A 26,944-nucleotide genomic window follows, 5' to 3' on the forward strand; every position below is an offset into this window, starting at 1 on the left:
AGTAAGATAGAATGAGAGAAGAGAGGAGAGGAGAGAGCGAGAATTAGAGAATAATAGAGGGTGAGAGAAGAGAGGGAGAGAATTAGAAATATAAGTTAAAAAGTTCTAGAGCGTGAGAGAGAATGAGAGGAGAGAGGGAGAATTATTGAATAAGAGTAAATGAGAGGAGAGGGAGAGAATTAGAGAGTAAGAGAGAATGAGAGGAGAGAGGAGAGGAGCGAGGAAGAATTAGAGAGTAAGAGAGAATGAGAGGAGAGAGGGAGAATTAGAGGTAAAAGGGTGAATAAGTATCAGAGAGTAAGAGAGAATGAGAGGAGAGATGGAGAATTAGAGAGTAAGAGAGAATGAGAGAGGTGAGGAGAGGAGAGAGCGAGAATTACAGACTAGGAGAAAATGAGAGGGGAGAATTAGAGGTAAAAATGAACAAGAATCAGCGAATGAAGAAACAAAGAACTATAGCATATGCAAGAAACATCTATAATTTCCATATGCAAGAAACAAAGAACATCATTTATGAATCTAACAAAGAACATCTTTTAAATTAACTATAGCATTGGGATGCAATCTATAGTCAATTTAACTATAGAACTGAGAATCAGCGAAGGAAGTAGGAACAAAAACAATGAAAATTTTGAAGAATTAAGCGGCATAGAATAAGAGCGGGAGGAAAAATGGTAAAATTAGACCGACGGCCCAGACGAACATGACCGAACATCCTGCGAGTCCGCCGTCCGCCGATTCTGCCGATGCGGCCATCCGCCGATATTACCTTAAGAATAAAATTTGATGTGGATATCGAAAACTGATATCCACACCCGATAGCTGATATCGTTATCCTCCCCCCTGAGACGGAGACAGATGCCAATATCGAGACGGATATCGGTATCGGACATCGGCACTGTAGAAACTGATATCCGATACCGATATACGATATCTGGATATCAAAAATAACGGATACCAGAAATTGCCTTTCTAGTATCCAATACAGCATCCGTCCCGATACCGTCATCCAGTACCGGTATCGAGATGGGCGAAGACTAGGCCACTGTCGCCGTCATCTGGCAACCACTTCGGAGTTTGGGGTTCGGCATCTCCATCGAGTTGGTGCCTGCAAGTATGACACGTAGGACACATTCATCTTGCATTGTAGTTACATTACCCGTTAGGGTTTTATCCCACGGACGATGACACTGTCGACATTTTGCATCACTACCTAGGTATCCGAGCATCGCCCCTATACCAACCGGACGACATCCCTGACGATGTCTGGCATCAAACAATGCTTTCTTTTATGGGAGCAAAGTGTTCTGTTATGTAAACACACAATTCATAAATCAAAAATAAAATTCCAAACCCAATAAAATTAATAAGCTTGAGTACAGTGATGAGTACGGGTCCAATCCACAAAGAGATATGGCTGACTCAGTCAAACTAGGTCAAGATGGGCAAATAGAAAGGTAAGAATTAAAAAAATATTTATCTAATTAGATATAAGAAGTTTTCAAACCTAATTTAATCAAAACAGATCATATCAGATTAAATAAGATTATATTTAATGATCAAGTCAACTCATACCTCTGTGTTGGCCAAAGCAAATCTTTATTTTTAGTGGAAAATAATTTTATTTCAATAGTTTTAGTAAAATAAGAACATAAGGATTATAAGGAATGTTTTTGTAAATTAATAGTTATAAAATAACAAGAAAATAAAAAATATTCAAAGCATTAATTTGACCTTACCATTTAATTTGGCTTTAGGTGAATTAATGGTGAAACTAGTAATATAATTTTTTGAAAAATATATTTCAAAAACTAGACATATAAATGATAATTATCATATAAATAGGGAAATTTTGAAAGTAGTAATCAAATTAATATCAATTTTCACATTCGATGCTTTCAAAGTGACCTTATTCATAATGTTAAATCAAAGTCAAGAAATATACAAAGCAATGAATGTAAGAATTAAATGAATGAGGTGAGGTGGATTCCAAGACAAAGTCATCCGATTTTGGGGCTTAAGTACCAAGATATGGCTCTCAAAAGTCAATGCCCCAAAATCATGACTCACAATAGGATGTGGTGGTCATGCAAAGCTCGGGGATCTATCCTCAACCAATCAGAAATTAATAAAAACCAAACGAATTAAAATTTAATTATGCATCGACTTCCATAAAAATTCTAAGAACTAGAGGAAATATGGTGATGATTTCATCAAAATATTAGATTTATCAATTTAGCCAATCCTGCATCAAAAGAAACAAATAGTACATCTTTAAAACCCATCACTCGAAGAAAATTAGGCCTAAAATCATATTTGGTTTTACGGTATTTTGACGTGTTGGCGACGATTCTCCACAATAGTGAAATTGGACAGACCAGATGAAGTAACATGGCACAATGGGGCTGACCATATCATGTATGTCATGGAGTCTACATTAATTGTATCTTTGAACAAGCCTTGAGTGCTTCATCTTTATCTGATTGTTCATGTTCTTCCATGTATAGCACATAACTTCATAATACAATCCCATATGGAAATATTCTAAATTTTGGAAAAGCATATAAACCCGACACTGAAGATTAGTTTGATCACCAATAATGACTAGACCGTTGCAGGTCATATATTGGACACCCCCTTTTGCCAGGTAGGTGTCAAGTTGGGCCCATGTTGTTGCTATGGCTTCCTAGAGTGCTTTCTCATAGTCACACTCACGTCAACTGTGTCGGCAGGTCACGTCTATGTTTTTTTAATTTTAGGCCCAAAATATCCGTAAAATTCTAAAAAATAATAATTTTTTGAATATTTGTATCCTTTTATTTATAGGCAATTTTCTGACAAATTTTCCCCATCGGTTTTGTCTTCTTTTTATTAACGACTCATGAATTTAGTAATTGTATGTAAATGGGTCATTTTGTACTCTAGATTTACTTGGAAACTCAAACTAGGAAAACGTTGAAAGTTGAATTTGACCCCCTTAATCTTATTTTTCTCTTTACTTCCTTGTGCATCCACTTAAGTCCTAAAAAGCTAACTCAATAAATGTGGTTAATTTCAAATGGTTTGACCTGTACAAAGGTCAAACATGAATAAATGATGTAGATAACCTTTAAATCATGTAAGAATTAAGACTGTGGACTGGCATGGTAATAGTCAAAGTAATGATAAAATGCATCATAACATTGGAATTTGGAATTAAAATGATGATTTGAATGAATTTATGAGATGCATGATATCATTTGTGACAATTTGTATCAAACTGATTATTGAGCCTACAAGTGTGATAGGAATCATTCTGATTATGATGATCTGCGTTATTTGTTTATATGCCTAGGTTCATACCTAAGAGTGGGGCTTAATTAGATATTTAATTTTTTATTTATATATTTCTATTTAATTCATGAATGATTGTTGGCTTATCAAGTGGAATGGAGAGGAAGGATTGACTCAGTGATTTTTATACAAGTTAGGGATAGTCACTTACTCCTGTCTTAGGGATATCCATGACCATTGTTCAATAAAGACTTATCCCCAATCCCAAGTTTATGAACCAGATATTTGGGTAAAATACATTTTTTAAGGCTTCTGGTTGCTAAAACAATATTTATAATTTTCCTTACGAGCGTAGGGTGACTAAGGTCAAGTCCACAGTGAGCAAGTATTGAATCAGTAGATTTTATCTTTAAAATCCAGTTTTTGGATTTTATACTTTTTTTAGGAATTAAATTTTACTTAAATAAATTAGACTAGGGAAAAGTAATTAAAAATAATCATTGGAAGGTTAGAAAATATTAATATTATTTAACCTGATTTTTTCAAATAATTTTATAGACTAATTTTTAGAATTTTAATTTAATTTTATAGTATAAAAAATTAATCAATTCTAATTTAAAATACCTTAGCAAGCTGGGTGACGGTAGATGGAGATGAACGTGACTGGAGTAGATTGAAGCAGATGAAAAAGATACCATGCTGATTGTGACATATATGATGGCATATATGTGTTGACAAGCAGTAGAGCAGGGACGAGTGATGACAATTTTGCTATCGCTTGTGCAACTGACATGGAGGCGAATACAGGCCGATGAGCAGCAGAGTCGAAGGTGCTGTGTATGATAGTGGGAACATAGGCTATCAGTGATGATAAACTAGGAAAAAATATGAAGATCTAAGTTAGATAAAGAGAATAACACACTTACCCCGTCATCACATGCCCAATGGGCCGGGTGGTGTCTTTTCTTCAGGTGCATTGATCAGAACATCGCTCCTTCAATCCTTCACTCTTGGATTACAAGAACAGACTCAAATGAGATTTTGAATGAGCAAATGACTCCGCTAATTGTAATTAGGAGAAAAATCCAGAGGTGCATTTTTTAAGGATGGGGTTCTATTTATAAATCCAAGATGGTGCATCGATAGAGGAAGGTTTGTACCCTAAAAATTTCAGTCTGAAACTCCTTTTAGATTGTTACATATTAATTTTTAAAATTGTAGCAATTTGAGTCAACTGATTTGCTCTCTCCTCCATGTAGCGGAAGGAAAGTGTGGCAGATTGCCATCAAAAAATTCATTCAAAATATTTAAAGACATTTAAAATTATATTTTCTAACTTATAAATTATGTTATTTATGAATTTGGCATCAGAAACTTCTGTACAAATACCAGAAAATCTAAAAACTGAGAATATCAATCTAAAAATATAATAATCATCCAGAAAATTTTAATTCAATTTAAATTTATATTTTCTAATTTGTAAAAGTATTCTATTTATGAAATTTGTGTCAGAAAATTATGTTAAAATACCATAAAATATAGAAAATTTGAAACTTCATTCTAAAATATAATAAATTATTTTATGCCTTAATAACATGGATTTAAGATAATTTCAGTGAGAATAAAAATATAAAATATATTAAATTACTGTGAAAATTAGCATGTTATTTGTGATTATCAAAAGCCCCCCAAGAAGATGCTCAGAAATAGGGTTATACAAGGATATCAAGTAAAAGAAAAGTTGACGAAGAACTTGCCACTCCTCGACCCCCTCAGACTCTGAATGTCTTTTCCACCTCATCTTCTTAAAACCACTTGTCGCTTCACTTGACCACCTTAGCTGTCGAGAATCAGGTTGCCACAACCTCGAATAAATCACTTATGTTTCATACAAGCAACTCCCTAGCCTAGTCTAGGAAACTCTAACAATGTCCCTCGATCTCTCAAGATTTTACAATAAAATAAAACAATACCAAGAGAATGTAAATAATTAATGCAATAACAATTAAGATTAAGTAAATGAGATCAATATGAAGCACGTATTTAGACTTTCCTTTTGTCTTTTGATTTTGACAATAATCAAGACGGTTATCAATGAATCAAAATTCCTACTAGACCATCTTTACAATAACTATGCTAATCCTCTAACAATTATATTGATGATTTAGCTCAGTAACCTGAGGATATCAATCTTCAATCTGCCAGTGAGTGTACTTTTTAGTTTATGCCATCTAAACCCTCTTGATTAAGTCTCTTTAATCCTCGACTTCTTCAAAGTCAAATTACAAATGATCCTAATCTCTCACGTTTTTCACCCTTTTCTTCTCAATACATTTCTAATGATATTCCTCCTATCACTACCTTTAGTACCAAAATATTTCTCCCTCAAATTATCAAAGATTTTCTGAAATCTTCTAAATCTTCCAAGCTCTTTCAGTTCACAAGTTTTTTCTTCTCTCTCTAGGTTCTTAAATATTGTCAAATCAATCCCAAACATGTTTCCTTTATGATACTTTCAATTGATAATTTGAAAATTTTTCTCTCTTGGTTTCATGATCAAGATATTATTAACTCCAGGATGTTTTCAGTCCACTTTTTCCTTCTTCCATTTTTTCCTTTAATGCACACTTTCTTTCAATGAGATTTACCTCTCCCTATTTCCCTAATATTATATTTGATGTTATATCAAACTCTTCTTACTGGTATTAGATCTCAGGATTTGAATAAGAAATAGGTTGGAAACGTGCACCTTGTTTGTGTATGCAATGAACTCATGCCTCCTCACCTACTTTCCTTCTCATGTCCAACCTCCACCTCTGACCCCATGCAGATAACATACACAAAACAAGGGTAAAATGGGTGTGCCAAGAAGAAATAAACTCCTCATTTCTTCCTTCTCTTGACAGCCGTTCACAATGGAAGCAATAAGCAGCCCTCTTTGCAATGGGGGATTTTTTTCTTCACTGGTTTCTTCTCCTTTCAAATTGCAGTTTTTAGAGCTCAAACAAGGCTTAAAATAAAACCCTATTTCATTAAAGTTTTGGGACATTTATGGAAATTTTTTTTACATTTTTAAAAGTGGGGAGAAGCATTTAATGTAAATATTTAATTAAAGTAATTCCACCATGGCATTCTTACCATTTTATTTTTCATACCAGGATCAGATTTTGTGAGGGAATTCCTGGAACTTATGGGAACCCTCTGAAGTCCCCATGATGAAGGCACACCATCAGTGTCAGCGTAAAAAATATATTATAAAATAATAGACATTAACATAAGTAAAAGCGTATGTATGTAAACCTTTGTCTGATGTAAAATACCTATTTGCTTGAATACTCATCAGAAAAATATTTAATAATTATAATATAGGTACTTATAATTTAAACATAAAAATAATATTTTTTATTTCAATTGTAAGCACTAATTTCATCTGTAGTTGCCTATGAAAGTATTCATTTAAATAGTGTATGTTGACTCAAAATGGGACTCCAAAGTCAATTGATACTTTCAATATATTTTTCTGTCAAATTAATGGCCATGAAATTCTGTGATAACTTTTTTCAGATTCTATGTAAAAATATAGAACTTACATTACTTTGATTTAGAAGCTGTTGTTAAAAATGTCTAATTAAATCAAACATAGTTGGCCCAAAACATCAGATACCATATAGTGGTCAATGTATTTGACTGGCCAAACAGATTCGACTTCATCCAACACTCAAGGTATTGATCAAACTTGATTCTAGAGTTGAACATATAAATACGGAGTCAAAATATCCATGTTCATCTCGTTGACCTTGCTTGAAAAGTAAAGTATGTTAGGACACTCCATGAGCATATGTGATGTGAGCCTGTATGAGATGGTTTTGAGTTTCCAGTTCATCCTACAACTCTCCAGGCATGATGTCAATTATTTTTCCCATGGATTGCAAAACATTTTCCCATGGAATGGTCATTGTTTAAGCAAATTTTATGGGTCGACCAAATGGCATCTAAACTTCAAAAGGCAAATTCATCAAAATCGGTATCATCTCGAGTGTACACTTATGGTCAATGCCATTCAATCTTCCTTGTTTACACTCAAGGATAGACCCAAAAGTCATGATCGGAATCATCTTGAGTGTGATGATCTTTATCCTCTTGGGGATAGGCCCTAGAATTATCAGAGGAATCGTCTTACCCATGTCAATCCTTTTTCATCTGAGCATAGGCCTTGGGGTCATGATAGGAATATTTCTAATGGTAATGATCTCTCTCCTCCAGAAGATACATCACAATCACCTAAAATGACAATGGATGATACAAAATTCAAAAGGCTGTCAAAAGTTATTTTTCTATATTGTTAGGGTTCTAGAGTTCCCAATGAGTACCTTATGAGGGAGTAAAACTGAACATCTGCTTCAGGTAGTCTGATATGCTTGAATGAAAAAATTGTCAATTATGCTGAGATGAGGTTGGATGGTCAAGGAAAATATTTTTTAGAAGTGTGAATTTCTAGTCGTATATAATATTTGGACCAATGCCACAATTTGCAGCAGGGCCAATATCGAGGGACTACATACATCACATTGAATAATTATATACGATATTTAAGGTGGAAGAAAATTCTTTAGTCATCATTTCTCATTTTGGGATGGGTCTTAATCCCTTTCTTAGTACTGATTTGCTCCTTTGTAATGTTATTGCAATTGAATATGGTACCATATTTTGAAGATCTAAAACTCTATGGTATTATATCTCCTCGTACATCTACCACTAGTGTTAACCTTCCCATAGAGAATGAATGCACCCATCCTATCTGACCCGCACTTCTACATGAACTCTGAACCATCTTGGCTCTTATGTGCCCGTTAAGCCAATCACACTTCCATGATTTATTTAAGTTCATTGAAGAAAATATTTATTCATTATTATTGTGGTGTGATGTTTATAATAAATTCATTGAATGTATTTAATGCCTCATAAAATTATGATGAGATTATAATAAAATGATTAACTAGTCTTCAAGCGTGTTTTTGAAATAGTGTCATTTGTTGGATACTCAATAAGGACATTGGGTTATGTGGATAGAATATCAGTCTATGATCCTACTTGTCAAATAATTATGAATGATGATGTGGCCATTAGTGTGGAGACACTAAGGACAGATGGTGGGTGCTCTTCAGAGAAAGGGTTCACTGAAGTGTCTATATTAATACATTCATGATATTATAACTAAGTATTAATGAGGTTGATTAATATCACAGTTTTATTAGTGGCCAGTTGACCTAAGATACTAAGGACACCTTCTGCATGAACATCAATGTTTTGGGTAAGAAGTACAAGTCATTAACATGAGATTAAAATATATCTTAGCTCAAACATACTAAGAAATTAACGGAGGTAATTGAGTGGTCAATATTCAAGGAAGAAGATGCATCAAATCACTTGCCAAGATGATTGGGATATTGGAGAAGATTTTTTCGAGTGATCCCCATTTTAGATTAGTACTAACTAAATGAAGGATTAGGGTTTGATGACTAATCATAATTCCAAGTCACTCGGATGGATGAAGAATTATACATAAACATTCATGGATGATGGAAAAGATCCCATCATGGGGTTCAAACACTACTCAATATATTCTTGAGAATGAGGTGTGACTTGGCACTTTACCAGCTAGAAACTTAACCTATTCATGGGGTTGAATATATGTTGATATAATTAATTAATAAGGTTGGTCAAGAAATGTTATTGGGCTTTCAAAGTTTTATCTAAATTGATATATAAGCATTTAGGTTCACCCAAAAAAGATAAAATGATATTGGAAGATATACTTTATTAGTAAATATTTTTTGTAAAAATTCCAAAAAATTATAAACAAGGTAGCACCTATTTTATGTGCGCATGCCAGCCAGATCTGGTCCCCCCTTTCTTATTTGTCTACTCATTCCACAAGTGTTTATTAATGGTGAGGAGATCAATGAGGTCTTGAAGAGGAGTTGGAGAAGAAGAGGACGTCCAACAGTCCTCTAGTTTTGTCTATACTTCTAGAGGCCGAGAGAATGAGCGGCTTCAATAAACTCTTCTGGGAAGCTAGTCAAGGGTGGAGCAAATTTCCCACAAAGTACACAAAGTATAGTTTTCTTTAGAGATCAATTTTGAATTAATGTATAGCTTCTGAAGCAATGGAAAATTGTTATTCATGCACCGTAGCATATTCCCAACACTAGTATCACAGCTAGATCAAATGGTGACCAAAATTTTAATTTTAGGACACTATCTAGGACATTTTTTAGCACCAACACCCGCAGAGGTGGCAGCCATAGTGCTCCGTGCCCGTGCCGGCAGCAGCTATCTGCTCTTCAGGGCAACATGATAGAGTCAAAATGATACCAGATTTCATGGTGATTCAATATGATGTGTTTTATGTTGACTCAGAAGATTATGAGTCGCTGCCCTTTTTCCTAGCTAGACTTAGTATATTGTGAGTCAATGGCCTTAACTTGAGAAGTATTCTCATTCGTAGAAGTTTTCTGGGATCCATATGTCGTCTGCATGGAATCTCGTCCAGCGAATCCATAATAATCTGATTATATCAATTTGTTTGGGCCAGCAGATGTCTTGATATTCTTAAGGCTCAAACTTATCATGCGACAATTTTCTGATGATTAGAACATTAGATAAACTAACGGGGCTGTGAATACTTGCATGAAGATAATTATGCGCAAATAAACATTCCTTTTGCATGAAGATAAATTTTTTGGCATTAATGTTGGTGTCAGATTTCCCAAGTCTCTCATTCTTCTACTGGGTCATTCTCCTCTCTTCTCTCTCTCATATTTGGTAGGGATATAGGGGTACAGGTAGTACTTCAGAACTATAATAAGAATTGGTCTACTAACTTTTTATTTTCTTGGTTGCTATCTTTCTCTCTCTAAAGATCCTTGAATAGTCAACATCACTTTCACCATTTGCCGTTCTTCATCATCCAATAACAGAAAAACTCAATAATTAGAAAAAGAAAGACCCATGTTAATTTATTCTGTTCGTTTCCCGCCTTTTGGGTTTTAAAATATGAAGCATGCGCTGAGTTGCAAATATCTTCATGAGTTCATGACAAATATTAAACTTACCATGCGGATAGACATCGCATAATTTGTTCTTGAAATATTAAAATTTTCTTCCACTGTATCAAGGCTCTCAAAATTCAAGCCTAAATCTGCTTTGTTTTGCAGTGAAATACACATTGAAGTGAGAAGCTCTGCTCGCTTTTGCTATTTTATCACTACGCGAATCAGTGGAACATTTCAATGAACTGATATAATTAAACGCAAAAAAATTTAGAACAATGGATTGTATGAATTATATAATGGGAATCAATACCCGCGGAGTCCCCGAACGCGCTCTTGAATCAGGCTTCTCTCCCAGTCGGCAATATCCTGGAAGGCAAGCTCCGGAAGGGCCTCAAAGGGCTCCTTCTCAGGATCATCCTTGGCCAGGTCGTACGTGGCCCCTCTAATTGCTGCTTTGTTAGGGCCGCAGGGTCTCTTTGAAGTGAGCAACTCGTAAGCATCGTTCAACTGCAGGTTCAAATCCATGCATCAGGGTAATTTTCCCTTAAAATAGTTTGCTCAATATACATTTTTCTCCTTCCCAGAGGATGACAGACAAGAAGTAGTACAATTGCCTATCCCGGGCAATAACTGTTGAGAATCGTGGAAAAGAAGTAAAGAAATTGCCACACAACCTTTCACTACACTTGGAAGAAGTAATTCTGCATTCTACTTATTGAGCCAAATCTGCAGTTTTCCATGCGAAAAGGCAGGAAAACTGCCCAAAAATTTTGAATTCACAACGAACCCGTTGGATCACTTCTATCTATTTTATCTTTTCTTCTACTGTTCTCCCTCTTACCCAAGATTTACATTCCTCGTTGAGACCTATTTTACGTCTCCATCGAAAATGAATTTTTTTTTGATATGATATGGGATAACTTACGTTCATGTTGGAGAACCAGAAGAGGTAAGCAATGACAACTGCTGGGGCCCTCCCCAACCCAGCCGTACAGTGGACATATACTTTCCCTTTATTCTCGGATGCTGCCCATTCGAGCAAAGAAACAGCTTTTGGCAAAGAATTCCTCACTGAATGTGGGTCAAAGTCCCTGGCCTATGATGGGGAAAATGCGAGAAAAACGCAAATCAATATCTTTGGAGAAACTAAGAAACGTTGATTAGTCGACAATATATACAAGAATCAATGAAAAACGTGAAGAGAAGTGGGTGCTGCGTACCGGCTTTCTCATGTGATTCACCCCAACTTTATTGCATCTTTCAGTGATCGAATCGAAGTCGATGCCCCAGTACTCAATATCTTTGTCCTGCTGTAAGCATAATATGTGATCCACATCGTTCTCCTTCAAGTGATCTATATCTTCTGGCATTTGAGGCTGAGATCCCACAATCAAGTTCTCGGTAATGAATGTGTAGTTCATGCCTGGGAAAGATCAGAAAAACTCGCCTCAGCCCATTAATTGTTAGAATGGAATCATTAAATTGTCTTCAAGAAACCTGTTGCAGGGTCTGATGATTCGAGCTCATAAACATAAATTTCCTCCCTCATAATCCGTCAATCTTGTTTTTATATTTCATCCAGTGGTCAACGATACATAAACAAGATTCCTTTTCGACGAGTTAATCAATGCCGAGATCATTTTCCTTTTCGCGCCATCCTTCTTTAAATGTCTTCTAGTAAAGCAGGAGTACATATAAGTTGCAAAGAGCTAGAAGCTAAATTAGGGCTCAACATTCGAACTAATGAACACGATTATATAACGGTACCGAACAGCCATAACGCGATCGATAACGCGTCGAAACTCGCCAAACTGAGAAGAAAATTCCTTTGGGAGACGATCCAATCAAGCAAAATTGCGGAATGTAAAAACGCAAGAAGGACAAAATATCTAGGAAATTTCCAAACAAAAACCCAAATCTAGAACAAAATCTGATTCTCACCCAAGTCATGATGATATTCGTAAGGATTTCTCATCATCCGCTTCATGACCGTGTTGTAATCCTCGACCTTCCTCCGCCGAGGATGACTAGTCCCCGGCCCTGCCCCATCTCTTCTCCCTCCAAACTCACAGCGAATTCCATTCCGACGAGATCTCGCCGCGAGCCGTCCTCGCCCTTTACCCTCTTTCGAACAAAGCCCGAACGAAGAACAAATCCGAGCACTCGCGCTCGCCATCTCTCTCAACGACGCCTTGCCAACCCCCCACCCCAAGCTGCTTATATACTAGCCACGTCGTAACAGATAACCACTGACGATCGGTCGGTCGGTTACCGGTTTTCTAGAAGCCCGCGTGACGTGAGTCAAGATCCCGACGTTGACCGGAAACAGACGGCGGAGATTGGATTCCAGGGAATCGGATTCGATCGCGTTAATCTGACCCGGGAGGAGCAGGCTAAACGGAGGAGGCGGTTTTCTTGGGGGAGGCGGAGAGAAGGAGGTGGGTCCCGCGGTCGAGGACGTTGAGCACGAGGAAGGTCCCGATGCCGCCGATGAGGCCGTAGGCGATGGAGTAGGTTAAGGGCATGAGGATCAGCGTAACGAAGGCGGGGACGGCCTGGCGCATGTCGTCCCAGTCGATCTCGAGCACGGACTTCATCATCATAACGCCGACGAGGACCAGAGGCGGGCCCACCGCCCACGGCGGGATGGACGCCAGCAGAGGCGTGAAGAAGAAGGCCAGAAGGAAGTACCCGGCGACGACGATCGCCGTCATCCCCGTCCGTCCCCCTTCTCGCACCCCCGTTGACGACTCGATGAACGCCGTCACCGGGGACGTCCCCAGCAGGGACCCCACAACGATGGCCGTGGCATCCGACATGAACGCGAAGTACTGCCCCTCGAAGTCCCCCTTGTCGTCAACGAACCCCGCGAACCTGGCCATGGTGTAGAGCGTCCCCGTCGTGTCCAGAAGGTCCACGTAGAGGAACGTGACGACGGCCTCCCAGAAGAAGGGCTTCGTCATCGCGGAGAAGCTCAGCGCCCCTGCGGTAGACTCTATCTTGTGCACGTCAACCACCTTCTTGAAGTAGGCGTAGGCCGCGTCACCGGCCGCGTCGTCCGGGAAGACCGTGACGGCGCTGCGACGGAACCAGGAGACGGCGGTGACGAAGACGATGCCGTAGATCATGGCGCCTTTGAGGTTTCTCATCAGGCAGAAGGATATGACCACGAAGCCGACGACGCCGAGCCAGAAGGTGGGGGACTCCATGCGGCCGTTGAGGCAGTAGATGGCGCCGGAGGCGGCGCCGCCGGGGAGCAGAGTCAGCGTGCCGTTGGCGGCGGCCACGACCGGCGCGAGGGACACGCGGGCGGCGCGCGGGCAGGCGCCGAGCGTGACGAGCGTGGACGAGCTGTAGCCTATCAAGCCCACTCCTTGGCTCCCCTGGAGGCCGATGAAGGCGAGGAAGAGGCCTATCCCCGCGGAGGAGGACACGCGTACGGGCTGGGGCACGAGCTTGGCGAGCTTGGCCCGGAATCCGACGGCTGAGATGAGAAGGAAGAGGAGGCCCTCGATGAAGACGGCCGCGAGGGCGTTTCTGTAGGAGAGGTTACCCGAGCCGTGGAAGCCGACGACGGTGTAGGCGAAGTAGGCGTTGATGCCCATGCCCGGGGCCAGCGCGATGGGGAGGTTGGCGAAGACGCCCATGATAAGGCAGCCGATGGCGGACGACGCGACCGTGGCCACGATCAGGTCGCGGCGGGCTCGGGCCACGCACGCGGCGTAGCCCGGGTCCACGGCCGGCGGGAACTTGCAGCCCGGGGAGGGGTTAACGCAGTCGGAGACCGTACACGTGGCGCCCGTGTCGGAGAGGATGGACGCGTTGACGGCCAGGATGTACGCCATGGTCAGGAAGGTGGCCGTGCCGGCCCGCAGCTCCGTCGTGAACGAGCTGCCGCGCGCCGTTAGCTTGAACCGCCGCCCGATCCGCGACTCGGCCACGGCGGCGTTCAGCCGGGTCATCGCAGATTTGGCGCCGCCGCCGCCGCCGCCCTCCTGACCCTCCATTCCCCTTCCTCTTTGGGAGATCCGCCTCCTGAACGGGGGAATCTAATCCTCTTTAAAGAAAAAATAAAAGAAACGTGGGCATAAATAAATACCTTACGTGTATTATTTATCTGTCTTCTAAAGTCAACACTCCTGTTCGCCTGTTCTCCGCCGTCGGATTTTCGTTGACCGATGGATCTGACGGTCGGCTGCGCCCTCTATACGTCATCGTAACAGTCAGCTACAGTGGTCCAGACGATACAAGACTCTCACCTGTGGGCCCAGTCACCCTGCATCGTTTTACCAAACTGAAGATACTCTTAGTCAGAATGAGATCACCGAAATCTCTGTGGGCGTGTAACACCTAAAATTAGTTTTACCAATAAACTAATTGTTGAGGACATTCAATTATACTTTGATTCGAGATTAGAGACTTAGTTAGTTGCATGGTCACAAGTAGTGACGTCCGAACCTGATCTTTATAGCTTCCATTGGTCAACCTCAACCTGTGTACAGGCTGGAATTAAGCTAAACCGTTGACCTTTGATCGTTACATCACCCTTGTTTTCGTTAAATTTGTATATAAAAGTCGTTAACCGTGCCAACGTCATCGATTATGGTGTGACGTGGACGCCATCATTGACAAAATGTCAACGACTAGGACCGAACCCTGATTTGGGCCGTTTAGGGCAGAAGTGGGTGATGACAGTTAGGCTCATTATTGTGACTAGCCCAACTCGTTTGATTTTAGATCCGACGAGACTACAAATAAATAGGGTTCTTCCACCTTTCCCGCCGTCCTGTGCTGGTTAGTTCTGCAGGTAACTTGCGCTCTCCTCTGTGATCTGGCAGTGGATGTGGAGATTCTAGAGATCACTAAGAGGGGGATCGTCCGGCAAGGGAATGTTGTTCTCTTGTGTTCTCCCGATCTATGTTTCTGGTATTTATTTTGATTTATTTCTCTTCTCATGATCCTCATTGGTCTTAATTTCCCGGAAGTGATTTTCTTATCATCACCGCCGCGTTAGTCATTAATTTATCCTGGTGTTTTAGTTATTTGATGTTGAGAACTGATGTTTTGAGCTTCTTAAAAGTGAGGAAGTGACCGTTTTTTGATCCCGAGGCAATGTTAAGTATTGACTCGTTCGTCTTTGCCTCGTCGTGCTGATTTATTTATTTGATGTTGAGAATGATTTTTTGAGCTTCTTAGTAGCGAGGAAACGGCCGATTTTTCATCACGAGGCAATGTTATGCAATTGACGCATTATTGACAACGAAAGAGTTTTAATGTTTCAATCATATAGATTGCATATCTTTCTCTCTCACGGATTTTTAATGGCGATATCTTCAATTTTCCTTGTATGTTTTTCCTTGATACCCAACAGTTCATTAAATGAAGAGGAAGCATATTTCTTAAGTGCGTAACCATGTCACGGAATGCGATAGCCCCTAAGCCGGAGAACACCAAATTAAGGTTTGTTTGTCTCTCTCATGCAATTTTTATACCGTATTTAGATCCTTTTGGTGAGGATAACGTCTCTGACTCTTTTTCTGGATCTTTATTTATGAGATTATGCAATCTCTGGAAAAATCGTTTTTGCAAACTATGTCTTCAACCGTTATTCTTCTTTATAAAACAGCCACGCTCTGACAATCAGGCAATGAACTTAATTACCAGATGAAAATCTTCTGTGAACATCGGTGGATATCTATCTTGCCATATCGATCTTAGCGTTTTTCCTCTGGAACGAGAATGATGATCCTTAACGTTCATTCGAAATCATAGGATTACTATGCAGACCTTTTTTCATGACCTCTGGGCCTTATTCTATGCCAAAATGGGCATTGTTCATTATTTCATTATTGGCTAGAGTATAGGACGGCTAGGGGCGTTCTATGAGAAACGTTTTCATGGCTTTTCGCCTTGCACAGGACCCAATGACCTCTGTTGGGGATTGATGGGATGACACATGGAATAGAATCTTTGTAGGGGCTCTGTCAGATAAAAGGGTGGAGGCTTTTTTGTATATGCAAAACTCTATAACCCATGTTAGCCCTATCAGGAGGGCAGGATGACTGGAAATTGGAGGGTGCCTCTATTTCTGTCCGGGGGTTTATGCGAAGCTCAGGGATGATCAGACTGAGGAAGACATGGCTATCATTCATGCATGCAGGATCATGTGGATGCAAAAGATCCTCTCAATGGTGCAAATTTTTGTTCTCCTTAAAGGTGCAAACACAGCGACGACTTGTCACAAGAATCCTCGGGAAGAAGCTATTACCGGACACTCCAACTGAGTGTGTTATGTGCACAGATAGTGAAGAAGATTGCTCTCATCTTTTCCTTGAGTGCCTGTTCGCTCTTCCAATATGGGTTTGCCAGCGGACACAATTGGTGGACATTACTTCAGAGTAGGGTTCGCCCAACCGATATCTGTCCGATATCCAATATCGGACAACCGATATCCGATATGGGAAAAAATGGGATGGTGCCGGATATCGGATATCGAAAGATATCCGTCTCTGAGGGGTAGACGGATATCGGTACCGGATATTGGGGGGGTGAGGACGAAATGGGTATCGGATACCGGATTTCGATATCCGGATACCGGAACCGATATCCGGTATCGACCGAAAAAAATAACCTTCGCAGCATATATGACGAGTTAGTTTAATACATGTTGTATGGTTTTGATTTATATTCAATCTTGGTTAATATATAGAATGCAAACTTTTTTTTTCTTCCATATGGGATAACAGGATTCGAAGTTTAATGTAAACTCAGAGTCCCGTTATCCCACATGGAAGATATCAGAAAAGTTTCTCTGTATATATTAAGTGAGTCCGACAATACATTTAATGTTAAAATATTTATACCAATTATCGCTATATTTTAAGACCCTTATATATATTCATCATTTAATATATGAGGACACCGTCCAATAAATAGAAACAATGAGTTCTATTTCCTTCCATATGGGATAAAGGGATTCCAAGTTTAACACAAAACCCGAATCTTGCTATCCCATATGGAAGAAATTAAAAATACTCGACTGTATATAATAAACGAGATGTTTGACCAATTAGAAAGTTCTTCTGTTGCTCTCGTGCCCACGTTTAATCAATGCGAAGTGAGACATTTAATAATTAATATTATTTTTATTATAATTTGATGTGGATATCGGTTTTCGATATCCGCATCCGCTATCCGATATCGTCATCTGCCCTGTTGAGACGGAGACGGATATCGATATCGGATATCGGCACTGTAGCAACAGATATCCGGTATCCAGATATCGGTATCCGATACCGATACCGGCATCCGGTACCGGTATCGGGACGGGTGAACACTACTTCAGAGGAGGCCTTCTGGATGTCTCTCCGAGGTCGAACATTCAAGAGAGAGGCTGAGTTGGGAAGGATATTTGTGGTGTTATGGGCCTTATGACTGCATCATAATGAGATATTTTTCAAAGGCTGGACAGCTTTGATAGACAGGGTCATTCATGAAGGGGAGGGTCTTGTTGCATGCTGGTTTAGAAAGACATGAGGGCGCTGGACAAGTTCAGTTATCCTTGTAACATATAGTATTGCATTGATCACAGGTTCCAGGTGATCTTCCCCTTTCCTTTTGTTAGATCATCACAGCCCAGTTAGGGCTAATTTTACTAACTTATGGGCCTGAGGCCATGTACGTGTAATAGACTAATCCTAGGGATCTAATGGAAAAACTAACCTAAAATGGATTTAAATAAAGGCCCAATAAGGGCCCATTAACGGCCCACTAAGGACCCATTAAGGGCCCAATAGTGAGGGGCCCATTTAGGGAATATATTAGGTCCATTTAGGACCTAATATATGCTGGGCCTGATTTATATCAGGCCCAGCCTCCAACAGCTATAAATATAGCTGTTGGAGGTCTTTTTTGAAAAAGGAATCTCTTCTGCAGCTTTTTTCCAATGGTCAGTTTTTGACCGTTGGACAAAAGCATTAACCTCTCTCTCTCTCTGTGAAAATTTGTATAAAAGGGGCATCTGTTCAGTAATAAAGATCAGTTCATTTTGCGCCAATTTTTCTGTCTCTTCTCCACATTCTCAGAAATTCTCTCTGCAGTCCACTATCTCATCTTTTCCTTCAATTTATTACACCTTTGTTTGCCGTTATTTCATCGAGGAGTATTGTCCAAGAGAATACTACCTGTTAACTAGCCTTTTCGTTGTGCAGCAGTTGACCTAGCCACCAGTAAGAACTTTCTTACTTTCTTACTTCATGCATTAGGGGATGAAAACAACTTTCTTACTTCATGCATTAGGGTTCTCTCTGGTTTAAACCAGTGAGAGTACAAGGTGGGTTCAACCCACATGCGTGACTTCAAAGTCACGTGAGTCAGAATACAACATAATGAGATAGAAATAAAAAAAATAAAACTACATAAAGAGAATGGAGCTTCTGCTGACACTAACATAGAGATGTAAGTGAGAAAATCTACTAACTTGTAAGATGGACTTCATTTTCACAGATATTCCCTTCGCACGCATCATTTAGAAAAAATCTACATCATTTTTCCCTCGGTATGAAGAAGTTTCCCACGCTTCATTTACTTGGAATCTCATTGGCTTGTACTTTTTTTTTTTACTTTCTAGCTGTTCAGACGAGGTTTGAAACGAATAAATTTTATTTTTAAAAGTCTCATTCATGAATTGCTAGGGTTTTCCTTGGGTAAAAATGGCACATTTCTTAGAAAATTTTGAAGTAAAATGTTCAATTTGTTTTGAAACTTATTTTTACCATTTTTACCGATATGCGAAGGTCGAGCCAGAAGCCAAAACGGGGGCCATCTGAGAAACAATGTGATGATCGCAAAAGTTTTTCGAAACAGAATAAGATTAGACGAGGTTCTTCTCAGAGTGGAAATAGTCTCAACCGTGCAAAAGTATTTCGAAGATCAGAGAAGAGAGACTCTCACAACAGAGAATGCATAAAAAGTGAACCACTAACGAGTGATGTCTCTGTCAAGAGAAAGAAAAAAGTTATACGGATAGATCCACACGATATGTCAAACAAGCGAATTGATGATAATCCACTTCCGAAAGGTAACTTTTCCTTACAGGCTGTGTTCTATTTTTGGTGTTTGAATTTCCTGGTTTTATCATGATTGTTACATCAACCAAGTTGTTTTACTAGAAATCTTGAATGCTAATTGGGGCCAAAAGTTTCGCTCAACATTTCCTGAATTTCATATTTGGAACCGAGTTTAACAAGAGTCTCCTTCGGTTCATTTTAATGTCTCATTGTATTAACCTGCGAAACATTGAGACATGCTGAACTCTTTCGTTAAAGCTGAATGTTACAGTTTTCTCAAAAAATGAATATCCAAAATTCTATGTAACAACAAGCAGAGACAGTGGTAGGGCAACGAGAAGCCCAGTGCCCCAGATTGGAAGGGAAGCCCAGATCAAGGAACACAAGAACAGACTGCATTGACTATCAAGGAGAGATTACATGCCTTTATATAGGCTTAAGAAAGCCATGTCATAGAAATATCCTACATGGGATAAAGAGCACTCAGAAATATCCTATATAGATCTATTTGGCTCCTTAGGCCTTCTCGCACTCCTCATCAATTTAGAGACGAGGATTGAGAATACCAGCTTGACAATAAGAGTCACTTCACAATAGGCCTCGAGCACTCACACTACCCCTGAGGAGAAAGACAGCAAGGCGTGCATGGGATGCTGGTTACAGAGTGCATGCAAGGGCGCACAAGAAACACGGAGCAGATGAGACCTTCAAAACACGATGTGCGCACAACATGAAAACATGCTGCTTGGGCAATCAAGGGCGCACAACAGGTGCATGAGCAACAGGTGTGCAATCAACAGGTGCATGAGCACCATTGGCCTTGTCACCAAGATGGATGTCTTGAGTTTGACTCTCAGCCGAGTAATAGAATTTGCGGAAAACTTTTGTGCAATGATGTAGCTGTGTGGCAGTGGATGATGACATGGCTGTGTGATAGGATCCTTGAGAGGATCCTCAACCTATCTAGGGGTAGTTTCATCATGTTAGCCCCCAGGGGCATTTCAGTCATTTGGCTATGATGTATTTCCTTTAAATAGAGATGTGATACAATCCTATACCCCCAAAGGGTATCTTAGGAAGTTTAGCCCACTAGGGGCATTTTAGTCATTTTATGTTTAGGGTAGATTGCTTCCTTTCCTTATAAATATGTGTAGCCCTCCCTTGAGGAGGGCAGTCAAGACTTATGGTAAGATCGGCCTCTTGGCTCACTATCTCGATCCTCCCTCTCTCAGTCCCGTCCCCTTGACCGTCTAGTGATCCCCTATCCCCGTGGTCATCTCACCTCTTCAGCCGGCTCCCCTCCAATCCGATCCCTACCCTTGCCGTTCGGTTCTCTTCTCGTCTCCGGCGATCCCCGTCCCTGCGATCATCAACCCTTCACCTTGTCATCAGGCAGTTCGTCCTCAGTCGATCCCTGTCCCCATCTGTTCGACCTCTCTCTTCATTCCCGTTTCGATATCTCGCATCGCCCTCCAACCTCCTCCCGATACGAACCTAGATCAAGGTTCGTATCAGGATGCCCTCCCTTTAGGAGGGCAGCCAAGAACCTGATAAGAAAATGATAAGATCCTGGTGTTCTTATCTGGGAAGGAGAGGGAGGACAGACACCAGCGTTAAGATTGACACTGGGGCTTGCTGGAAAATTCATCGGTTTAGGCAAAAGAGGAGTTGATGGAAGGGATGTCTCCAGGAGGAAGATAGTACACTTTTATTAGTTTTTGGGGACATGTCCCCCCAAGGGGCGGACTTCATATATTTGAAAACAGAAATGCAGGAAAAGGTAAAAAGAGAGCTAATTGCCCCCTAGATGGCAAAATGATGGAATGCTCCTCCTGGAATGAAATGACAGGAATACCACTAGATGCTATGGAGATTGTATCAAGAATTCTAACTGAGACCCACAGAACGGCTGTGTGAGGATAAGGGAGCAGGGGTTCGTGACATTGTGTGATTTGTTTTGATTCTTGATCAATTGAGAGAATAGCATGATGATTTTATTTTATTTTTGAACAATAGAATAGCATGATGATGTTGACAGATATTCATTTATAATGGGGCTGTCGATGGCTTCCTTGCACCTTCAGTCTCTATGAAATCAATATTTCCACGCTGACAACCATATCCTGGAATACGGAATTGTAACAGAATGTAAATTCTCTGCATCACTTCCCTTCAACGCAATCTCGTGCATTTTATGGCTCTGCACCGTGTTATTGTCTTGCTGTTTCTTGATGTCTCTTGCGTACTTTTCAGATACTGTTGTTGAAAAAGAGGTGAAATTTTCACAAAATGCACTCTTCCGTGCTATAAATCCGTCATCTGCCATCCTTTCCTTCATTGAAGATAATGTAAATTTTGTAGCTATACTCCCTATTTAGACCTTTCTTTGTTGAAATAACCCTGACCATTTGTAATGATTATAGTTACTGGGTCGCCGGCGTCTGATTGAACTGAAGAATGCGGGATACAATACTGAGCTCTCCGCACCTCTGGACAATATTCCATTTTCCGATAGCTCCGAGAGGGAACGTATTGAGGAAAATGTATTTTTTCTCTTTCAATTGTCATTTTTAGCTTTGAATCTTGCTATAGTTAAAAGTTTACAAAATGTCGTTCGATTTTTACCATTCGTTTCACTATAGTGATTCTTTCCAAATCTTATGTAAAATTTTATTCTCATAATATATGGGAAATCTTCAATTTTTTCGAAATGGTAGCCTCTGAGGAGAAATTAACGCCCTGAATTTGTTGTAGGCCATTTTAAAGCGCATGTCTATCATTAAAGCGAATTGTCTGCCTTTTCTTCGGCATTTTTATGTTCCTGTTCGTGAAATTGTCGACCAATTTAAGCTCCCTAATTTAAAAGCCCCGAAAGAAAAAGAGATATTTTCTAATTTCTTGCCAAATTTATTCCTGGCGCAAAAAAACCAATTTTAATATTGTGGGATGTTACGCACACGGTTGAATTTGAAGTCATATGTGCCAGGTTTTCAGAAATAAGTTGGAATTCTTCGCTGCGGCCAAGGTTTCGTCATCCCTCCCAGCGCCTTACCTACCGGAGATTGCATTTGCAGGTAGAAAATAAAAACTTTTATTCTGATATTGTCAAACATTTGCTCCTCAAAACAAAAAACTAAAACCATGAAATTTTCTTGCCTTCTTGCTTATATTTCCTGAAGCTGAAATATGTTTTTGAAGCCGGTCTCAGTTTATTTCGTTACAAAGCAAATTGGGCACTATCACAAAGGGATGTAGCTAATACAATCTATCTCTCTATCTATCTCCTACGCAGGCTAGAATTTAAGTCGGTAAAAAGTAGATTTGCATTTTAATTATTAAATTTCTTGTAATTGTGTATCGAACGTCAGCTTCTGTCGAACTGTAACGGTAATTTCATTCATGAATTCTAATTAAGTGTGGAGTGATAGATTCTGCTGAACTGTAACACCACAATTTCATCTGTAAAAACTAGATTTGTAATTGATGATTAAATTTATTCTAATTGCCTGTGGATCGATAGCTTCTGCTAAACTGTAACCGTAGTTTCATCCGCAAAAAGTAGATCTTTGCATTTGATTATTAAAATTCTTTTAATTGCGTGTAGAGCGACAGCTTCAAACAAACTATAGCGGTAATTTCATCCGTAAAAAGTAGATTTGTAATTGATTAGTAAATTTAATTTGATTGCGGGTGGAGTGATAGTTTCTGACCTACTTGCCTCTATCCAGGAAGGTCAAACGTCGGCAAATCTTCTCTTCTGAATGCGCTGACCAGGCAGTGGGGAGTGGCGCGGACTTCTGACAAGCCGGGACTTACTCAGGCGAGTGGGCCCCACTTCCCCAACATCGAAAAATAATAATAATGAAATTTCATGCGCATGTAAGTTCTCATCCTCGTTTTTTTTGTGTTGCAGACCATAAATTTCTTCAGACTAGCATCGAAACTCTGCCTCGTCGATCTGCCCGGATACGGCTTCGCCTACGCCAAAGACGACGTCCGAGACGCTTGGGAGGAACTAGTGAGTATTATTATTCCTCTTCCTTTCCTCGCAAAAAAATATAAAAAAAGCCGGTATAATAAATATTTTCCTATCTGCTTGGAAATTAAAAGGTCAAGGAGTACGTGTCGACGCGGGAGGGCCTGCAAAGGGTTTGCCTGCTCGTCGACACCAAGTGGGGTATGAAGCCCAGAGACCGCGAGCTCGTTGACCTGATGGAAAGGTGCAGCAATTTTTTAATTTCTTTTTTTTTATCTGCTTCGTACGATCTCCACCGTTCATTCGAGGCTCGATGGTGTCAGGTCAAAGACGCCTTATCAGATCGTGCTGACCAAGACCGACGTCGTCTTCCCCCTCGACGTGGCCCGCCGCGCCGCGCAAATTGAAGAGGTAGGATTTAAAAAAAATCTCCAACCGACCTTTCAATCCTAGCCGTTGGTTTCCTAATCGTATAACTCTGCTCTCTCATGCATGATCTCCAGAGCCTGAAGCCCAATTCGTCCCTAGTCAAACCCATCGTAAGTACTGAACTCCCCTCTTCTCCTCATCGCCTTCCATTGACCGTTGACTCTTTGCTCTAGACGATGGTAAGCTCCAAGTCAGGCGCCGGGATCCGCAGCCTGAGGTCGGTGCTCGCCAAGTTGGCAAGGTTCGCCAAACCCTAGGTCAACGCTTCTGTAAGGTCAACGCACCCGCTGTGCTTTAATATTCTAGTTTTGTTTCCTGCTGCTGTACAAAGAGAAAGAGGTGGACGGTTCAGAAGAAGGTATCAATGGTGAGCTTCCTCTTGGGGGGCGCCTTCTCGGCGAGCTGTTTCTGCGGGTCCATGAAGTGGAACCCCTTGTGTGCGAACAGCCGCCGCACGTTGATCACCGAGAGCTCACTGAAGCCGCCCACCGTCAAGTCTGCTTGCACCAGCTCGTACCTGGCCGACACACGACGATTCATTATAAGTCAGTCAGTTAAATGGATCGCCACGTGTCGGCAGTGGAATGAAAGGCATACGCGCGGTGGGGGCCGATTAATCCAACGGCCATCATCGTGCAATTGTGCGCCGCTGCGATGCCCCGGGGATCGTCCTCGAACACGATACACTTGGCCGGTTTCCGGTCGAGCTGTTCACACACAGATTAGTGTGTTGAAGTGGCTTTTAGAAAATTCTTGAATTTTCGTACCTTGACTGCGGCGGAGAGAAACCGGTGGGCAATTGATTCCATGCCGTCTTCCTCGCTTACCACCGCCTGCATCAGTTGGGCAGAACAGACTTCTGAGAAGTTGGGTTCCTTAGGTTACAAAGTCAATTCATCTTCATGTTACAAAGTTACTTATCCATGTCACCTGGAAATATTTTCTCAGATCCATGCGCTCGAGCGCCTCCATCATACTTCTCCGATCAAGACACGAAACAACGGCGCAGGGAGCGCCTGCCGTGTAGAGCGCGTCGAGCCACTCTCTCAGTCCCTCCACTGGTCTTGATAACTTTAAAAAATGAAATACTAGAGATAATATAATTATTGTATCGACAAGATGACAATGGAATTTTGAAAATCTAACCTTGAGGAGATTGTCGTAGTATATTTGCACAAGTCTGGACTTCAGACGATCCACATCACCCGCTCCGTCCCCCCAAAACAGAACCTAGTAGAAGCGGTCGATTTAAACAGGGAGTAAGTGGAAATGCTGATTGCACAGTAGAATTAAAAGGTAATTATCAGTCCAAACCTTTCGTAGCACATCTTCAGCCGCCATGTGGAGCATAGATCGTTGAATCTGACCATTCTGCGGGATGTTTATCCCTGCGAGAGCAAATATATGTAAAATATTAAGGGAATCATTCTCCTGCAGATATTGCATCAGAATTTCGACGCAAGCCAAGGTGTTATGTTATATTGCATTTAGGAAATGCAGAGAGGTAGGAAATTACTTGAAGAATAAGGACTTTTAATGAAACCCAAGAATCAAACGAGGCAGATTGCATGTACCTTCTTCAACGGCAAGTTGCTCCCATGCTGATAGCTTCAAGGAAGAGGTATTGGCCTGCGTTGAGAAACGAAATCCACCCCAGAGAATCAAAAACGGCGAAAAAAACTAGAACGACCCACCAAGACAACTTTCAGGAGGAAATGTACAAATAAACAAGATTATGAATCTCGTATCCGAAAATTATACTATCGAATCTTGACAACTCAGATAAGGTTGTCAGAGTAAAAGGCTCTATAAAAAATCAAGTTTGACAATTAACAACTCTACACTGCAATTCAACTCCACAGCAGATTAACGCGACCACAAGCCCGACGGATGAATTACCCGATAGTATGACTTTGGAACCAAATATAACCCCACAAAATTCTCAAAAAATGCAGATTTTGGGACTATAATTTACGCGATCCCACGCTTTATAATATGAACTTTGAACAATCAAGTCTGACACTTAAATCAACTCTACTCTGCAATTCAACTCGACAGCATATTAACGCGATCACAAGCCCGACGCATGAATTACGCGATAGTATAATTTTGACATCAAATATAAACCCATAAAATTCACAAAAATACAGATTTTGTAATTATAATTAATGCGATCCCACGCGTTAGAAAATGACTTTTAACATAAAGATGAAATAGTTACCACAACGTTGTCCCAAGAAAAGATGAGCCCATAGGTCTCGTCAGGCTTCATGGCATGTCTTATTCTCTGAAGGAAGCTTTCCTGCAGCTTATTATTCAAATAATCCTACGGGGGAAAACGATCTTCCCTCGTTAGAAAAATCGCACGCAATAGAACCAAAGGCACAAAAATTTATACTCCGAGTAAATTACCACATCAACCTTCAGAGGACCATCCATCCTGAAAGTTTCAAATCCTTCACCATACTCGGCTCCAATTGCCTGAAAAGTAATCACTAAATTGATTCTACCACTCGGCACAAATCCAATGCGACTCTCATCGGAGTTTAAGAACTCGATTGAACAAATACCAATTAAAAGTGGAGAACGCTCTACCTCTTTACCGAACACCTTGCTAGTAGGGCAAGGAAAACCCCCTCCAGCGTTCTTCTCGTCCGGGCCATGGTCCTTGCCAGAAGCTTTTGCCGTATACACACGTCTTTTATCAACCCTTGCGAATTTACGGCTCTACGGTGATTCCGGCGCGAGAGTTAGCAACTCAAGAAAAAGGAAAAACTCAAAGAAGAGAAATGAAAGGCACGTACGGGAATAGTGAGTTTCGCAGGCAATCGAGAGACTGTACAGCGTGGCGACGCCGCTGCCGGAGGCGCCCAAGATGAGCTTCTGAACGCGCTTGCCATCGGAGAGACCAAAGCTTCTTCTTCGTCCGTTCCCCCCTTTGGAACGTTTTGTGGGTAGAAGAGACTTTCAGCAACAATGAAAATCTAAGATCAAATCTTAAAAACCCCTCAATAGTTTTAATTTATGTCTATACACGGCGACACCGCGCGCACTGGCCAAATTATGGCAACCAATGAATCACGGGAACATCTCTCATAAAGAGTTGTCCCCACCTAAGAGAAAAAAATGATATACCGCTAATC

At 40.6% G+C, this 26,944-nt stretch overlaps 4 protein-coding genes across 6 annotated transcripts; 1 reads left to right on the top strand and 3 right to left on the bottom strand.

Annotated features, from left to right (window-relative positions):
* Nucleotides 1-10,553: 10,553 nt before the first annotated feature.
* Nucleotides 10,554-12,687, bottom strand: LSF2 (dual specificity protein phosphatase (DsPTP1) family protein). The gene is made up of 4 exons (XM_078580230.1): nt 12,270-12,687; nt 11,549-11,751; nt 11,254-11,424; nt 10,554-10,835 (listed from the first exon to the last, which is right to left on the bottom strand). The coding sequence occupies exons 1-4, from the start codon at nt 12,502-12,504 to the stop codon at nt 10,632-10,634; spliced, it is 813 nt and encodes a 270-aa protein (XP_078436356.1). The 5' UTR covers nt 12,505-12,687; the 3' UTR covers nt 10,554-10,631.
* On the bottom strand, nt 12,644-14,382 carry AZG1 (AZA-guanine resistant1). Its single transcript, XM_078580228.1, has one exon. The coding sequence runs from the start codon at nt 14,333-14,335 to the stop codon at nt 12,722-12,724; it is 1,614 nt and encodes a 537-aa protein (XP_078436354.1). The 5' UTR covers nt 14,336-14,382; the 3' UTR covers nt 12,644-12,721.
* A 708-nt stretch (nt 14,383-15,090) lies between these two features.
* On the top strand, nt 15,091-24,118 carry LOC144707125 (P-loop containing nucleoside triphosphate hydrolases superfamily protein). 2 transcript variants are annotated; one of them, XM_078580245.1, is made up of 12 exons: nt 15,091-15,254; nt 15,700-15,788; nt 19,124-19,407; nt 21,650-21,744; nt 21,820-21,939; nt 22,383-22,470; nt 23,125-23,216; nt 23,310-23,414; nt 23,507-23,616; nt 23,696-23,783; nt 23,876-23,911; nt 23,975-24,118. In XM_078580245.1, the coding sequence occupies exons 2-12, from the start codon at nt 15,742-15,744 to the stop codon at nt 24,056-24,058; spliced, it is 1,149 nt and encodes a 382-aa protein (XP_078436371.1). In that variant the 5' UTR covers nt 15,091-15,254; nt 15,700-15,741; the 3' UTR covers nt 24,059-24,118. The 2 variants fall into 2 exon arrangements, with proteins under 2 accessions (XP_078436371.1, XP_078436373.1); XM_078580247.1 differs by lacking the exons at nt 15,091-15,254; nt 15,700-15,788; nt 21,650-21,744 and having other exon boundaries at nt 19,238-19,407.
* On the bottom strand, nt 24,067-26,767 carry LOC144707135 (Haloacid dehalogenase-like hydrolase (HAD) superfamily protein). 2 transcript variants are annotated; one of them, XM_078580255.1, is made up of 11 exons: nt 26,606-26,767; nt 26,397-26,528; nt 26,223-26,282; nt 26,023-26,127; nt 25,376-25,430; nt 25,116-25,189; nt 24,948-25,031; nt 24,732-24,872; nt 24,569-24,634; nt 24,399-24,508; nt 24,067-24,318 (listed from the first exon to the last, which is right to left on the bottom strand). In XM_078580255.1, exons 1-11 carry the CDS (start codon nt 26,699-26,701, stop codon nt 24,150-24,152), a joined length of 1,092 nt encoding a protein of 363 aa, XP_078436381.1. In that variant the 5' UTR covers nt 26,702-26,767; the 3' UTR covers nt 24,067-24,149. The 2 variants fall into 2 exon arrangements, with proteins under 2 accessions (XP_078436381.1, XP_078436379.1); XM_078580253.1 differs by having other exon boundaries at nt 26,214-26,282.
* Between the last annotated feature and the right edge of the window lie 177 nt (nt 26,768-26,944).

This window comes from Wolffia australiana, chromosome 1, assembly GCF_029677425.1.
Source record: "Wolffia australiana isolate 7733 chromosome 1, ASM2967742v1".
In the NCBI taxonomy this organism is placed as follows: domain Eukaryota; kingdom Viridiplantae; phylum Streptophyta; class Magnoliopsida; order Alismatales; family Araceae; genus Wolffia; species Wolffia australiana.

Coding starts and splice junctions, on each gene's coding strand:
- LSF2 (XM_078580230.1), bottom strand. CDS start 12,504: ATGGCGAGCGCGAGTGCTCGGATTTGTTCTTCGTTCGGGCTTTGTTCG. Junction 11,752..12,269: donor CGAATATCATCATGACTTGG/GTGAGAATCAGA, acceptor GATCTTTCCCAG/GCATGAACTACACATTCATT. Junction 10,836..11,253: donor TCTGGTTCTCCAACATGAAC/GTAAGTTATCCC, acceptor TTGAACCTGCAG/TTGAACGATGCTTACGAGTT.
- AZG1 (XM_078580228.1), bottom strand. CDS start 14,335: ATGGAGGGTCAGGAGGGCGGCGGCGGCGGCGGCGCCAAATCTGCGATG.
- LOC144707125 (XM_078580245.1), top strand. CDS start 15,742: ATGTCACGGAATGCGATAGCCCCTAAGCCGGAGAACACCAAATTAAG. Junction 21,940..22,382: donor GGGAACGTATTGAGGAAAAT/GTATTTTTTCTC, acceptor CATATGTGCCAG/GTTTTCAGAAATAAGTTGGA. Junction 23,617..23,695: donor CTCGTTGACCTGATGGAAAG/GTGCAGCAATTT, acceptor CGATGGTGTCAG/GTCAAAGACGCCTTATCAGA.
- LOC144707135 (XM_078580253.1), bottom strand. CDS start 26,701: ATGGCAAGCGCGTTCAGAAGCTCATCTTGGGCGCCTCCGGCAGCGGCG. Junction 26,529..26,605: donor CTGCGAAACTCACTATTCCC/GTACGTGCCTTT, acceptor GAATCACCGTAG/AGCCGTAAATTCGCAAGGGT. Junction 25,190..25,375: donor GCAACTTGCCGTTGAAGAAG/GTACATGCAATC, acceptor TTGCTCTCGCAG/GGATAAACATCCCGCAGAAT.